Genomic DNA, 17,123 nt, shown 5'->3' with positions numbered 1-17,123 from the left:
ATGGATTTACCGTGAAGTGCAGAAGATGCTTCATTTCCAAGATGCCATCTAGTGCATTAACATTTGAGCGATGACACACTAACTAGATAAGAAGCTGGTGAGGGCATTAATATACATAACTAATTCTTCTGCAATTGCGCAAAGTTATGAATGGTATGTTTTAATCATTTAAAAAAAATTGTGTTGAAGTAGAGGAAAGGGAGGACTTTCCATTTCTGGTTTCAGCATCAGCCTTCGGTGATAAAGTATCAATGTAACTAGGAGTGCAGCAGTTCAGGATGGTGCCTCACCACCAAGTTTGCAAAGGCAGTTGGGGATGAGCAATAATGCTGGCATTGCTAGTTATGCATAGAACCATAAAACATGAATCACCGGACAAGTATTCGGACATTATCAACATGACTCTACACTGTTCAATAATGTGCTTCGGTCACTCTCATTGAGGAATACGGATAGTCCTCCACTTTTTACAACAGACTTATTGCACCAGTGTGGCATTGTTGACGTCCTCACGGCATGTTCTTTGATTAGAAGCATTATTGCACTACAGACTCCCTAGAAACTTAGATGGAAATGCACCAACTCATTACAAGTCAGCTCTGAGAGCCAGGAGACAGATGAGACTAAGTTGTCAACTTGTTCAAGTCCTTGGGATAGGAGAATGGAGTTTGCTGAAAGAAAGATCACATGGTGTTGCTTTGTTTGTGTTTAGGATTCTCTGGCTCACATACAGCCCAATCCCATGCCTCATTTAAAAATGTAAAACTTGAAGAAACACCAGACACACTTTCAACAATTCTCAGTTGGAACTGGGAAAGAAAATTGGGATTATACATAGAATGGCTTAGTACCAAAGGGCCAATGCATTTGAATCATTAACTTGTCTGGGATGCTGCCACTGAATGTTTCAAGGCAGACTGTTCCGATTTTGCAGGAAACAGTTAAATGTATCTGATTATTCTCAACTCCCATGTCCACCGTACTTTACCTTTGTATTGGGAATCTGCCTGGTTTTGTACACAAAATAAATCTGAGTGAGTACTTTTTCCATCGAATAATTAAAACCCGTCGACAAAATAAGCACCCCAAGCATGTAAATTAAAATCATTAGGAAATAGCCAAAAAAGCAGATTGTGATGTGAACAACCACTGTGTATGGAAATTCCTGATGAAAAGAAGGTAGAACAGCAGTATAAAAATGCAAAGATATACAGATTTTGCTATTTACCCCCTGACATTTGAGCAATGCAGCATTTGTTCCTTCAAAACAAAACAGCATCCTTTCCCACACAGCAATTTGGCACAGTGACTGATGAATTAAGAAAGCTCTGTCAGAATGTAAATCTTTGCTAAACTCTGCACCCAAGAATATGTCTTCAAGCATCAGAGATTTGTATGCGGAGAATAAAGAACTCATGCTGCATTCTTTGAAGTCCACACTTGGAATCCTTGACCAAGTAAAAACACTCCGCATATGTTAATTTGAAAGGTTGGACACTTTTACAGAAATTAATGAAAATTTTCCCACACACTGGAGTGAGCCAACTCTATTCATACCGAGACATAACCATTTATAGCCAATGAGCATCATATTCTGCATCCACAGATGTGATAAGTAGCCTCCAGAATGTGTGCACACAAAGAGATTATGAAGTAAATTGAAATGCTAACAAAAATTCAATTAAATTTCAAGCATTCTCCAAAAAAAACATAGTTTCATATTTCCTATTCATCATCTGAGAAGCAAAGCTTGACCAAAGAATAAGCTGAAGGAATATGACAAATTCCAAAAGTAACAGACAGATCTACTCACCAGCCTTTCCTTTTTCTGATATCATCGGCATTGCCTACAAAAATATATTAAAATAAAGCAATAAATAACATTATAAACTACTGTAGATGATTTAGCACAATATGGTAAGTCAAGTTTCAGAATGTTTGCAATAAGCTAAAAATTGTTAGAATAAAATCTGCACTGGTGTTTTGGTAGCTGGAATGGCGCACAATTTAGAAGTCTGCACGGAGTTTGTATGTTCTCCATGTAACCTCTTGGGTTATCTCCGGGTTCTCCGGTTTCCTCTAACACTCCAAAGACGTGCAGGTTTGTAGCTTAATTGGCTTTGGTAAAAAAAATGTGAATTGTCCCTCGTGTGTAGGATAGTGCGAGTGTACGGGGTGATTGCTGGTTGGTGCGGACTCAGTGGACTGAAGGGCCTGTTTCTGCACTCTATCTCTAAAGTCTAAAGATCCATTGTGTTCCTGCTGCACTTTGAGTTCCTCCAGCAGAATGGTTCATCAAGTATGCAGAGTGAATTTCCAGCGCCACCACCTCAACAGTGGAGAGATGTTGTCTACTTCTGGGGCTGGCTGAGGTAAACATTCATGACTCAGGCTACAGACTGTTGAGGTGTCCATTCACCTCCGTTGTTTGTCCCTATTCTATGGTGGTGTTCCTGGAGAGGAAGAGGGCCATTCATAGCCCATTTTAGTTATAATTTTAATCGTCATCATTGATCTTTTAAAGTTTCAAAGAAAAGAGGACCATTACTGGAATTAAGCAATGGCAGTGTTAAAAATGCGGAAGAATGGTATTTTTGTGGAGTTATTTGAAGAAATTTCAGGCAGCACAATTTGGATGTTGCAACCTTTAAAAGGAAGCAACAATGGAGAGAGTTGGAGAAAAATGTGCACAGTCTGCATATGTAATTTAACTACAGGAGATGATAAGTTCATCCCTGAACTGTGTACAGTATAGGAGCAAAGATTTGAGTATAGGAGCAAAGAGGTCCTTCTACAGTTGTACCGGGCCCTGGTGAGACCGCACCTGGAGTACTGTGTGCAGTTTTGGTCTCCAAATTTGAGGAAGGATATTCTTGCTATTGAGGGCGTGCAGCGTAGGTTCACTAGGTTAATTCCCGGAATGGCGGGACTGACGTATGTTGAAAGGCTGGAGCAATTAGGCTTGTATACACTGGAATTTAGAATGATGAGGGGGGATCTTATTGAAACATATAAGATAATTAGGGGATTGGACACATTAGAGGCAGGAAACATGTTCCCAATGTTGTGGGAGTCCAGAACAAGGGGACACAGTTTAAGAATAAGGGGTAGGCCATTTAGAACGGAGATGAGGAAGAACGTTTTCAGTCAGAGAGTGGTGAAGGTGTGGAATTCTCTGCCTCAGAAGGCAGTGGAGGCCAGTTCGTTGGATGCTTTCAAGAGAGAGCTGGATAGAGCTCTTAAGGATAGCGGAGTGAGGGGGTATGGGGATAAGGCAGGAATGGGGTACTGATTGAGAGTGATCAGCCATGATCGCATTGAATGACGGTGCTGAATGGGCTACTCCTGCACCTGTTATCTATTGTCTATTGTCTATTGTACCAAGCTGATATAAACGTGTTTTCCGGCTTCAAAATCAGAATCCCAACACAGAATCATAGAGTCTCAGAGCTGTTCAATATATAAACAGACCCTTCGGCCCTTCACGATCATTCTGACCTTTGTACCTTTCTACACCAAACCCATAGGCCAACCATCTGAGCATCTCTCAAGAGGCAATTTGGAAACTTTTGGATTTCTGACTGCAAAGAAGTTAGGAGCATAGTTGAAGTTCAAAATCTTCCCCAAGATAAGGAATTATATCATTTTTTTGTTAAAATAAAATTCAATCTGTCACATTGTCAATCAGATGTAGCCTTAGGTTCTGCAACATCCCACACAATGTACCACCATGTAAAAGATGAGTGCCTGAGAACATGGATCATGTGCAGGCAGAGGTGCTTAGTTTAACCTGGTAGCATGTTCGGCATGGATATTGTGGCCGAAGGGACAGTTCCTGTGCTGTGATGTTGAATGTCGCACATCTTACTGTGTTACTTCCCTACACCAGACCTGCACTCAAAGAATCAGCCACAGCACGCCTGTTAGTTCCTGACCTGAAACATGAATTCTGTTTTTCTCTCCATGGATGTTTCCTGATCTGTTGTGTTTACAACTTTTTTTGTTTTTTGTCCAATCTTATCTTTATGCATTGTTTCTTAATCACCGCCTGTAGCAGTTATGGCTCTGTCCACATTTGAAAACTTAAAATATCATCTTGAGGAGATTACCATGATGAGACCCAGGGGATTGATTGAAAGGAATATCTGATGATTGCAGTGTAAGGGGCAGGCAAGGGGGCAAGACCTTGGCTCACAAATTGGAGGCCTGGGTAGATGGATTAGGGAGATCTATGTGTAACAGAATTTTGCTACCTAAGTACATTTATCTCCTGTCGTGGTTTAATATAACATACAACACAGGATCAGGACTGGCAGTGATTGAAGAGAAAACCAGGAACTACATTTCCACAGTCTACTAGAATTACAAAAAAACACAAAGTGCTAGTGTAACTCAACAGATTAGGAAGCATCTCTGGAGAGAATGGATGGGTGACATTTTGGGTCGGAACACTTCGCCCATCCCATAAAATCGCCTATCTATTCCCTCCACAGATGCTACTTGACTCATGGAATTACTCCAGTGCTTTGCATTTTACTCAAGAATCAAGTATCTGCAGTTCTTTGTGTCTCCATATTGAAATGGCAGTTCATCATGAAAGGTCCTGAAAATATTTGCCATGAAGAAGGAAGTACATTGACATAAATTATTCGGGAAAGAATTGGATGCATAAATTCCAAGGCTACCTTGACCTTGATTGCAGTTTAGTTTAAAGATACAGTGTGGAAACAGGCCCTTCGACCTACCGAGTCCACGCCCACCTGTACACTAGTTCTGTGTTATCCCAGTTTCGCATTCTACACATGAGGGGCAATTTACAGAAGCCAATTAACTTACAAACCTGCATATCTTTGGAATGTTGGAGGAAACTGGAGAACCTGAGGGAAAAACCAGGCGGTCACAGGGAGAATGTGCAAACTGTACAGGCAGCACCTGAGGTCAGGATGGAACCCAGATGTCTGGCACTATAAAGCAGCAACTCTACCGCTGAGACACTGTGCCACTTGGACATACATTGCTGCTGTCTCAGAATATGTTGTCACTCCCTCCTTGCTGCAGTTCTGCTTCTGATGGGAGTTCTCTTCAGAACTTTCCTGGTAGGTGGTAGGTGTGTCTATGTCTATTAGCACAATAACCTGTCCAATCCGCTGTGGATGTGCCTCAGGTGAGGTTCTTAGGATCATTTCTTTTATTACTGCTTTCCGTCTCTAAGAGACTTGAGCAGCAATTGCTTTACGTTGAAATAGCATTACCATCCCAAATAGTTGTATTATCATTTAGATCTGAATTTTGGAAAGTTACACCACAATTTCAACAGGAATATATTTTACTTCAAATTGTAAAGTCTTACATTATTTTTTAACAGCATCCAAAAGGCCCTTGGTTTACTGGTCGCACCAACAGGTACTCCTTATTATCCTGTAATTTCTGGTGAGATCAAACTTAGGTGTGGCTGTGGTAAAGGATCATTGGAACAATGGCAATGTTGGGTCTCTCTAACTGTCCCCGACAGAGCATCATGAGGAGGCAGGAACATTGAGGTTTTCCTGTATATAAAAAACTATTTTGTCATAAAATTACCTTTAGCTTTTTTTGAAATACAAAGAACTGCAGAACCTACTTTGCAAAAAAGGACACGAAGTGCTGGAGTAACTCTGCAGATTAGGCAGCGTCTCTGGAAGACACGGAGGGATCCACATTCGCCAAAGATGCTGCCTGAAGCATTGAGTTACTCCAGCAATTTGTGTCTTTTGTCTTTTCTTGTTGGTTTATTGTTAAAAGTAGACTTTAGATTGACTTTAGAGATACAGCGTGGAAACAGGCCATTCGGCCCACTGAGTTCGCGCCGACCAGTGATCCACATACTCTAACACTATCCCACACATTAGGGACAGTTTCACAATTTTTACTGATTTTTTTAAACATAGCCAAAACCGGAGCAGCTGGAGATAACCCACGCAGTCACAGGGATAAAGTATAAACTCAATACAGACAGCAACCGTAGTCAGGATCGAACCCTGTCTCTGATGCTGTCAGGTAGCATCTCTACTGCTACACCACTGTGCCGCCCTATGCTTTATAACCATTTCAACTGCAGTTATTCTTTGATCTTCATGGCTTTTATTCCTTTTAAATTAAAAATATATATTTTAATAAGCCACTCTCGGAATACAAGTTCCAAGTCCTGTCACCACCTGTTTTCTCTTTATTTGCTTTCCCTTTCACTCACCACCCTGCCTTACATTGGGAATTCAGGTCGTCCCTACAACATGACATGGTTCCGTTTAGAACTAGTCATAAACTCCAATAGTTCACAAGTTGGATATGCACCTGCTTGGCAACATATTTTAAGGGCTAATAGAGGCTAATCAAGGGCGTAGTTAAAGTTAAACCAGTGTGTTTAATTCAACCATTGCTACAAATCATGTTCCCATGCAGCGGAAGAGGCCTGTGCAGGAGCTGATGTCCCCACATTCATTCATATGTACAAGTAGGTAATTCGCAATTTGGGGAGGACCTATACTATTCTCCAGTATCTCATGCAAGTATCATGCACGTGGTTCTTATGTATGAGGCCAAAAAGCTACTGCAAACAAAACCCAGTTACGCAGCAAATTCAGCAATTCCCAACTTTACTCACTAAGTTGAAAGATGATGTTAAAGGATCAGGTGTAGGAAAATAACTGCAGATGCTGGTACAAATCGAAGGTATCACAAAATTTTGGAGTAACTCAGCAGGTCAGGCAGCATCTAGGAGTGAGGGAATGGGTGACGTTTCGGGTCGAGACTCTTCCTCAGACTTAAAGGATCAGATGAGACTGTCAGAAATATGAAAATGTTAATCTGGAACACTATTTAGGAATGAACAATTTAGGTAAAACCAAACTAGTAAAAGATGATTATTTAACAAGTGATCATTGGCGATCAATACGTGGAACAGATTTTTAGTTGAACTATTGATGGAAACGTTTAAGAAACATTCTGATACTTTTATAAAGGAGGGACAGTCATTTCTCACTGAATAACTGCATTATGGGAATGGACTGAATGACCTTCTTCATCAGTAAGTTTCTTATAATCTTGTAAAGAACAGTTTCTGCAGCTCAGCTGCGGGTAAATCAATAAGATGGTCAAATCTCTTACATCCCTTCAGGTACCGAGCGGGATAAGCTAATACCAGAAAAACAACAAAGCCCTTGGTATCAAAGGCAATGCCTGCTCACATGCTGGAGTGTGCTTTTGATCTTCTCGCATTTCTCCAGGCAACCAAGATTCAGCATGAAGGCAAAATTACCCGTCTGGTCGTCTGGTGTCCATGCTCCACATGTGTTTAATTTGGATTTCACAGGTCCGAGGAGTGCAGCTTTGCAAATGCTGACGGCTCAGATAATTACGAGTAAGCTGGTCCCATTCTGAATAAATCATAATTTACAATAATATTATAATGGTTGGAGCTGAAGCAGTCAGTATCTGTTGTTGAAATTGCAAAGAGCCTTCCTGAAATGGTATTTTGCTGCTCACGCTTGCTTTTTAAAATAGAGTGTATTTTCTATGTAAGGTGAAGTGCATCCAGGCAATTCTGCATATTATTACATTGCTTAGTTTTGTTCAGGTTTGAAGTTATTATTTATAGGGCAATTCCTTCAGAATATCGAGTAAAGGCCAATGAAAGTAAAATAGTTTTCTTACCCTGGAGTATTGAAATAAAATAACCACTTGCACAAGTTTACTTTGTTTTATCTCTATTGATGACCCTTTCTGAAGTAGAGGTTAACGTTATCATCTAAAATATTATCGACCTTGAAACTTTCCACAGGCCCAGTGTACACAGCCTTTTGGGGAACATTAATGTGAAAAATTGTTCCTGATTATTAGAGTCATAGATAGAGTCTTAGAGTGATACGGGAGTGTGGAAACAGAATCTTTTCCCCTCCGTCTTAAACTTATGTCCTAATGGAATGCATTTATTTTTTAAATCGGGAATGAGATTGGTCTTCAGCTGCAGTGTAAAATGGACAATAGTAACTCAGCAGCTTCGATCCTACACAAGTCATTTTCTTGGTAATTTAAGAACCAGTTTTCACCACTCTCCCCTTCTTTGATTTGTTTTACACCAGAAACAGGATAATCTGTGCTCCCGATGTGGTGTCCTTTACATCGGCGAGACCAAGTGTCGACTAGGTGGCCTTCTTTGCTGAACACTTGCTCTATGTCTGCCACGGCCTGCTGGACAGAGTCATCGAGTGATACAGCATGGAAACAGGCTCTTCGGCCCAATGTGCCCACACCGGCCAACATGCCCAGCTACACTAGTCTCACCTGCCAGCATTTGGTCCATATCCCTCCAAACCTGTCCTATCCATGTGTCTGCCTAACTGCTTCTTAAATGTTGTGATAACCCCTGTCTCAACTACCTCCTCTGGCAGCTTGTTCCATACACCCACCACCCTTTGTTCTGGCCAACCCACCACCCTTTGTTCTGACCAACGTATTCTACTTCTACCTCATTGAATTACATGATAATCACTAATATAAGGTGATTGTCTTGGTCTTCTATCTATATGAAACTGATTCTCATGATTTGATATTTGCAGTCCTGGCCAAAGCTTAAAGCAGCTTGCCTATTCTTTCGACTTTTTCCCCAATGCGTGTGGATTCTGTAGTTACCACCCCGCTGGGATACTCTTATAATGGAGAAACAAGAAACCATAGATGCTGGAGTCTGAAGGGTCCCGATCTGATATGGTCACCTATTCATGTTCTCTAGGGATGTTGCCTGACCCATTGAGTTGCTCAAGCATTGTGTGTCGTCCCTATTCTTATGATGGACCTGGTAGACCCTTTGCTCCTCCTGATGCACAAGACCTATCTCCTGGCATGTGTCTCAATGTCCCAAAACATTGTGTTAAAGCAAACAGAGGATGCCAACAGCCTTAAAGACACAGTTCCCTTGACAGTCATAAAGCAGGGAATGTGCATAATTTTGAGAGAGCATGGGGATTATCCCCTGCTTTGCTGCAGCTTCCTTGTCCTCCATTTCAGCCTAGGTGCGTGCGTTGCTGCTTTGTGGCTGCAAAGGGAACTGTGCCTTTAAGGCTGTTGGCATCATCTGGTTGCTTCACAGCAAGATTTTGGCAAATACTTGAAAATGGGTGAAGTCCTATGGGATTTTGTGCAGATCCTTTTTCAGATCTTGTTTCTGGATTGTAGCGCTACGATATTGAATTGCATTCATTTTTGCACCACCCCCTATCACCTCACAATGAATTTTGACCAATTTTCATTATTGTTTTCACGGGTGTATAATTGGGCTTTGGTAATTACTAGGTTGAGATTTTGGGCACAGCAAAATTGAATGCAATTCAATCTCTGGGTGCTAATTTTACATGTACCAATATTTCCATATCACACAACAATCAGCTCTGTTGACAGTAGCTTTCCAATAATAAATTGGGCATCAAATAAAACTTTTAAAATCTCTAGTACTGAAATTAACAGGTGCTTAAGCAGCTTCTCAGAACAATTTCCCCTTTTTGCATTTCCACCAAGTGCCATTCAATGTCTGAGCACTTCAACTCCCCCTCCCACTCCCAGTCTGACCTTTCTGTCATGGGCCTCCTCCAGTGTCATAGTGAGGACCACTGCAAATTGGAGGAACAGCACCTCATATTTCGCTTGGGCAGCTTAAAGCCCAGCAGTATGAACATTGACATCTCTAACTTTAGATAGTTCCTCTGTCCCTCTCTTCTCTTCCCCTCCCCCTTCCCAGTTCTCCCATTGTCTTCCTGTCTCCACCTATATCTTTTCTTTGACCCGCACCCCCTAACATCAGCATGAAGGGTCTCGACCCAACACGTCACCCATTCCTTCTCTCCAGAGATGGTGCCTGACCTGCTGAGTTACTCCAGCATTTTGTGATACCATTTGATTTTTGGTTTAGTTTAGTTTAGAGATACAGCATAGAAACAGGCCCGTCAGTCCACCGAGTCTATACTAACCATTGATCAACCATTGATTCACACAAGTTCTATATTATCTTATTTTTGCGTCCACTCCCTATACACCAGAGGCAATTTACAGAAGCCAATTAACCTACAAACCTGCACGACTTAGGGATGTTGAATGAAAGCCTCAGGGGTTTTGGCCTGAATGCCTGCCACTAGGAAAAAGGAATCAAACTTAACAAGAATTAAGGGAGGGAACAGATGCTGAGATGGCAGCCACCTTTGATTAAAACTAATGAAGCAACAAACATAAAACCATGAAAAAAAATAATGTTCTAAAGTAGCCAATTTGCCACCTGATCGCCAGTACCAGAAAATAAACAATTCTTTGTAACATAGATTGAGCACACAATAACCTGTGTCCAACCAATCTGCTCAAACTCTCCAAATGAGCATTAATAGGATGTATTCAAGACAGAGTCAATTAAGTGAGATTAGCCCAGCATGCAATGTAGCAGCAGCATTATATTAAAGTGACTCTCTGTGGAGATTTTATGTTCCTAAACATCCTTGCAAAGCCATTGTAAAGGGAAGGTGACTACAGCTGAGACAAAGGTTCGCCTTTTCGTATCGGTGAAGCTGTCTGCCTGATTTGATGTTAACACGCTGTGGCTCCAAGTTCTATGAACAGACAAGTTGTCTCCCTGCAATCTATGACAAACACAGTTTTAGCTGTTTACCAGATAAAAGAAGGGCATGCTTTTAAAAAAAAGTCACCAGCAAAGAAAGGCTGATTAACAACTGTTAATCAAGGTACCTTAATTAGGCTTCTTCAAATTTTGGGGTTCCCTTTGTGTTCCAGGTTAAATGGTACAAAAGGAGCAACAACAGGAGTTACATTCTGGGTAACGAGAGGGAGAGCAAGAAACCATCGCTGTCTTGTGTGATCACATCACTGATAAGAATATTGTCTCACTCTTAATCTGTCTGGCTACTGCCAGCCTTTAGAATCTCATTGAACGTGACCTGATGTTTATCAGCAGCCATTCCAAGATTTACACTAATTCCAAACAGGTCTGCAAATTGCATGTTGCTGCAGTTTCAAGCCGAAGTATCACAAATTTTGATGTAAAACCATGAAATTACAGAGTTGCAGAGGTGAGAAAGCTTTGCCTCATGATGTGTGAGAAGAGACATGGTGAGGATAAATAATTCCCTGACACTACTTTTTCCATTGGTAGCCAGTTTTGTTAACCTGCCTTTTCTCCCTTTTTTGAAGTTGTTTGAAGAACATGAGTGTGTGACCAGGGTGGTGTGGGTCTCTGATTATGCTGGCTGTCTTTTTGAGGCAGCGATTCAAAGGTTGCAAAGGTTTGAAAGGTCTTTCATTGTCATGTGTACCAATTGATGTACGGTGATATTCGTATTACCATACAGCCATATTTAAAAAAAGCAACATGCCACACAATCACATAAAAGTTAACATAAACATCCACCACAGCAGTTTTCCCACATTCCTCACTGTGATGGAAGGCAATAAGATTTAATTTGTGCCAATCTAGTTTAAACCCTCCCATGTAGCATTAGCAAACCCGCACGGGGGGGATGTTGGTATCCCTCCAGTTGAGGTGCAACCTATCCTTTTTGTACAGGTCATCCCTGCCCCTGAAGAGATTCCAATGATCCAGTAAGCATGCAGGTACAACAGGCAGTGAAGAAAGCTAACTTTGGCCTTCATAACGAGCGGATTTGAGTAGAGGAGTAAAGAGGTCCTTCTGCTGTTGTGTAGGGCCCTGGCGAGACCACATCTGGTTCTGGTTCTGGTTGATTACTACGCAAATACCTCATAAGTGGTTATCTCGTGCAGGTCGGAGTGAGTAGAGTAGTGATTAAAATTTGAAGTGGGCCATCTGGAGTATTGTGTGCAGTTTTGGTCTCCTAATTTGAGGAAGGACATCCTTGCTATTGAGGCAGTGCAGCGTATGTTCACAAGGTTCATCCCCAAAATGGTGGGACTGTCGTATGAGGAAAGATTTGAAAGACTGGGCTTGTATTCACTGGAGTTTAGAAGGATGAGAGGGGATCTTATAGAGATGTATAAAATTATGGAAGGACTGGACAAGCTAGATGCAGGAAAAATGTTCCCAATGTTGGGGGAGTCCAGAACTAGGGGAATAAAGGGGAGGCCATTTAAAAATGAGGTGAAAAAACACTTTTTCACCCAAAGAGTTGTGAATTTGTGGAATTCTCTGCCACAGAAGGCAGTGGAGGCCAATTCACTGGATGAATTTAAAAGAGTTAGATAGAGCTCTAGGGGTTAGTGGAATCAAGGGGTATGGGAAGAAGGCAGGCACGGGTTACTGATTGTGGATGATCAGCCATGATCACAATGAATGGTGGTGCTGGCTCGAAGGGTGAAATGGCCTCCTCCTGCATCTATTTTCTATTCTATTCTATTTAAAATAACAGTTAAGGCTGGATTATATGTTTCAGCAAATGTAAAAAGTTTTGCTTAATGTCAGCAAGATGAAGGAGCAAGTTCACGATTCAGGAAGCATGGTGGAGTGCATGCCCCAATCAGCATCAATGGTGGAAATGGTTGAGAGCTTCGTTCCTTGGCTTTGATCTTTTCAGTGATCTGGCATGGACTGACCACATTGGTGTAATAGGCGAGAAGGCACAACGCACCTCTGCATCCTGAGGTCTCCAATTTCTAACTTCTAAACATGCACCATGAAAAGCATTTTGTTAGGATGTATCACAGCCTGGTTTGGGAACAGCATGCAAAAGGCTGCAAGAAATTGCATAGAGTTGTAGATGTAGCTCAGTCCATCACACAGACCAGACTTCCCACCATTGATGCCATCTACACTTTATGGTCCCTCAGAAAAGCAGCTAGCCTAATCAGGCATCCCAAGCTGGTCATTCCTTTTCCCTGCTCCTGTCTGGCAGAAGGTGCAGACGCTTGAAAGCGATCAATGTTGAAGACACAAGGGGCCGAATGGATGTTTCCTACTTCGATTTCACAGGCTCTTACAATGTTGTAATCATTCCCAATAATCACCCCATCTCAATTCCTAGTGACAGGCTTCAAATCACTCCTGGATACATAGAATCAAAGAGTCACAAAGTTATATGGCACCGAAACAGGCCCTACGGCCCAACTCATCCATGCTTACCAATTTGCTGACCTAATCTAGTCTCCTTTGCCTGAATTTGGTCCTTATTCCTCCAAACATTTGCTGCTCATGTACCCATCAGTATGGTGGCACAACAGTAGAGTTGTTGCCTTACAGTGCCAGAGACCCTGGTTTGATCCTGACTAAGGGAACAGTCTGTACACAGTATGTATGTTCTCCCTGTGACGGTGTGGGGTTTCTCCGAGTGCTCCAGTTTCCTCCCACACTCCAGAGACATGCAGATTTGTAGGTTAATTGGTTTTTGTGAATTATAAATTGTCCCTCATGTGTTGGTCAATGCTAGTGTTTGGGGTGATCGCCAGTCGGTGCAGACTCGGTGGGCCAAAGGGTCTGTTTCCACACTGTATGTCTGAATTAAAGTTTAAATCTAAATATCTTTTACATATTGTTATTGTGCTTGCCTCCACAGTTTCATCTTGCAAAGTTGCATATACCCACCACTCTTTGGGTGAAAATGTTGTCATGGAAACATAAAAACATAGAAAATAGGTGCAGGAGTACGCCATTCGCCCCTTAAAGCCAGCACCGCCATTCAATATGATCATGGCTGACCATCCAAAATCAGCACCCCGTTCCTGCTTTTTTTCCCATATCCCTTGATTCTGTTAGCCCTAAGAGCTAAAACTAACTGTTTCTTGAAAACATCCAGTAAACTGGCCTCCACTCCCTTCTGTGGCAGAGAATTCCACAGATTCACAACTCTCGTGGTGAAAATGTTTTTCCTCATCTCAGTCCTAAATGGCCTACCCCTTATTCCTAAACTGTGCCCCTTGGTTCTGGACTCCCCCAACATCGGGAACATTTTTCCTGCATCTAACCTGTCCAATCCCTTAAGAATTTTATATGTTTCTATATGTTCGCTCTCATCTTAATTCTATACCCTCCCGGTTTAAACACTCCTACCCTGGGAAATGACTGGGACCTTCTCTACGTCTCATGATTTTGTGTATGGTCATCCCTCAGCCTCCTATGGTTCAGGGAAAAAGCCCCACTGCTTCCAACTCTCCTCATAACTCACGCCATTCAATCCCAGTAAATAACTCGTGGATCTTCTCTGCATTCTGATTTATTATGCGTTCTTCACAAGAAATGAAGGCCTTTTTCCCCAGATGCTGATTGCGGGAATGGGCTGAGCCAAAATACTTCATATGTTATTTAAATATGTTTCAGAGTAAATTCTTCCTGAATATGAACATTACATTTTGATGGACTTAAATGTTCTGATGGGACACATAATAATTCTATTTCAACAACCCCTATTGAATAGGAGACACGGGACACAAAAATAATTCTGGAAACACCCTAAGTATAACAATAGGAGGAAATATGCACAGTTTCGAGGATATAAGCAGAGAGACTTGGTACTTCCGAAAACTATGTTTGACATCTTTCTAAGTCCAAAAGTTACTGCCCGGTGAAAACAAAGGAAAAACAATATGTGTGTGATAACTAGAGTAGTTTGTTATTAATCGTTTTTGTTTAATACTTCTTTTTGCACTATGAAGGCAATGCGACTGTGTGGTAGTCAATGTGATGATTCGAACAAGGGAGGGATCTATGAGGATCAGTGGCATGACTATGGCATGTGGCTGCAGGTCAGTGATGATGCAGAGGAGACCTGGCCACCATTTTTAGCTGCTGGCAGATTCTACCCCTGTTCATCAGGTGTGAGCGGAATGTAATCTGAGATGGCATTTGTTTAAATAGATTTGAGCTTCGAAAAGCATGATGGAATGTATCATTGAATCATTGATGAATGCTCATAGAATTCAAAAAACATACAGTGCAGAAACATACCCTTTCTGCTCACCTCATCCATGCTAACCCCATTTGCCCATTTTAGGCATACATATCTCTACTCTTTTCCTGTCCAATGCATTTTAAATGTTGCAATAGTGTCTGCCCCCACTACCTCCTCTGGCAGATTGTTCCAAATAGTCACCACCTTCTGCATGAAAAACTTAACAGCCTAATTTCCTTTAAATTGTCATTCTCTCTTTATAACTATAGTCCTCCATTCCAGGCAATATCCTGGTGAATCTCTTCTGCATTCTAATAGAAACATAGAAACATAGAAAAATAGGTGCAGGAGTAGGCCATTCGGCCATTCGAGCCAGTACCGCCATTCAACATGATCATGGCTGATCATCCACAATCAGTACCCTGTTCCTGCCTTTTCCCCATATCCCTTGTTTCTTTTAGCACTAAGAGCTAAATATAACTATCTCTTGAAAACATCCAGTGAATTAGCCTTCACTGCTTCTGTGGCAGAGAATTCCACAGATTCACAACTCTCTGGGTTTTTCTAACCTTCCCTTTTCCTAATCTGACACCATTCATATAATAATCTGCCTCCCTGTTCTTGTCACCAAAGTGGATAACCTCACATATATCCACATTATATTGCATCTGCCATGCATCTGCCCATTCACCCAACCTATCCAAGTGACCCTGCAGCCTCATAGCTATACTACTGCCGCTTGCCTTCACTGGGTCGGGGACTGCTGGGACAACATGATGCAGCTGTACAAGTCACTAGGAGTACAACATGTGGTGCTGTTTGCCCAGCTACAGGAAGGTTGCCACAGTTGGAAAGGGTGCAGAAGAAATTCACCTGGATGTTTCCCTGGATCTGAGGACTTGAGTTATAGGGAGAGACTGGATGGGCTGGGACTCTTCTCGTTCAAACCCTGGAGGTGAGGGAAGATCTTATTGCGGTGTACAAGAACATAAGGGGCCTAGATAAAGTGACTGCTCACAGTCCTTTTTGCAGGGTAGAGGATTCTAAAACTAGCTTAAGGTGAGATGGATGAGATCTAAGAAGGACATCACAAACAATCTTTTCACTCAGAGGATAGTCCCTAACTGGAATGAAGTGCCGGAGGAAGCCATAGAAGCACATACAATTACGACTCTCAAGAGACATTTGTGGCCCACAGTGTTAGAACCCTTCCCAGAAAGCTTTGACTGACAACAACAGCCTAACCCCAATAGTAAAGGAGTAAGAGTTTTAAAATGTCACTGAACATCTCTGATATTCAGACACATTTAATATCTATTAAAATGTAATAATTAATTCTAAACGTTCTATTCATCAAATGGGTGACAGGGGACTGGAGAGGTGAAAGAGGACTCAAATGGGAGGGTCAGAGGTCGATCAGAATATGAGAGAGGGGGACCACAGGCAGCAAGGGTTACTTGAGATTGGAAAACTCAGTGTTCATATCATTGGGTTTTAAACTACCCAGGCAGAACATGAGGTGCTGTTGATCCTGTTGTTCCAGAATATAAGGTGTTGAACGTTAACATTGAATATGATCAAACCTTTGGGCCAAACTGGTGGTGGTGATGATGATGGTAGGGTTAACAGGGTGTGGTGTGGTAACTGTCAGGAATGGGAACCTGGTACAAGTTGATGGTGGAAGTATGGGGATTGGAAGTTGTGACAGACTTTTTAAATGGAGGGGGGATTTTGAAGGCAAGAAAAAAATTCACTCCAGAAAGAAAAAAAAATGATTGTGCAATCGAATTTCTAGCATGTGACTTTTGTTATGCACACATTATGCTCTTGAGATTGGATTGGGCACTGGGGTCAAGAACCAGATGGTCAAGGTGAACCTCTTGTCTCCCAATAGATTGGTTGTGTGCAGGAGTCAGCTCGAGGGAATTGTGGATCATAAGGAAGCTGCTGCCAGACAATAGCCAGCAGCAAGCTCAGGTAACGGTGAATTGTGTGTGATCTTCTAAAAACAATTATATGGAACTAATGCCTCTCTGTGCCATCAGGAAACCTATAATCTTCAGTCACAATGTACCTCACATTCTTGCTGCCACTGTGAAAGCTATATAAGTCTTTTTATAATAGTGTTGCATTTAAGAGTGCTTTGAGTTAAAATTTGCAAGCAGGGCAAGGAATTATATTTTCATTTGTTGAGATAAGATGAGTAATTAAGCAACGATTAGATGAAACATTTTGAAA

General features: G+C 41.7%; 1 protein-coding gene across 1 annotated transcript in view; it reads right to left on the bottom strand.

The window, feature by feature from the left end:
* Positions 1-17,123, bottom strand: part of dlc1 (DLC1 Rho GTPase activating protein) — a 387,268-nt gene that overhangs the window by 187,521 nt on the left and 182,624 nt on the right. Inside the window, exon 5 of the mRNA XM_078398141.1 lies at positions 1,814-1,847. Within this exon, the coding sequence (XP_078254267.1) occupies positions 1,814-1,847 (34 nt within the window). The remainder of the gene's footprint in view (positions 1-1,813; positions 1,848-17,123) is intronic.

This window comes from Rhinoraja longicauda, chromosome 1, assembly GCF_053455715.1.
Source record: "Rhinoraja longicauda isolate Sanriku21f chromosome 1, sRhiLon1.1, whole genome shotgun sequence".
NCBI classification, from domain to species: domain Eukaryota; kingdom Metazoa; phylum Chordata; class Chondrichthyes; order Rajiformes; family Arhynchobatidae; genus Rhinoraja; species Rhinoraja longicauda.
This window is presented reverse-complemented; position numbering and strand designations above follow the sequence as displayed.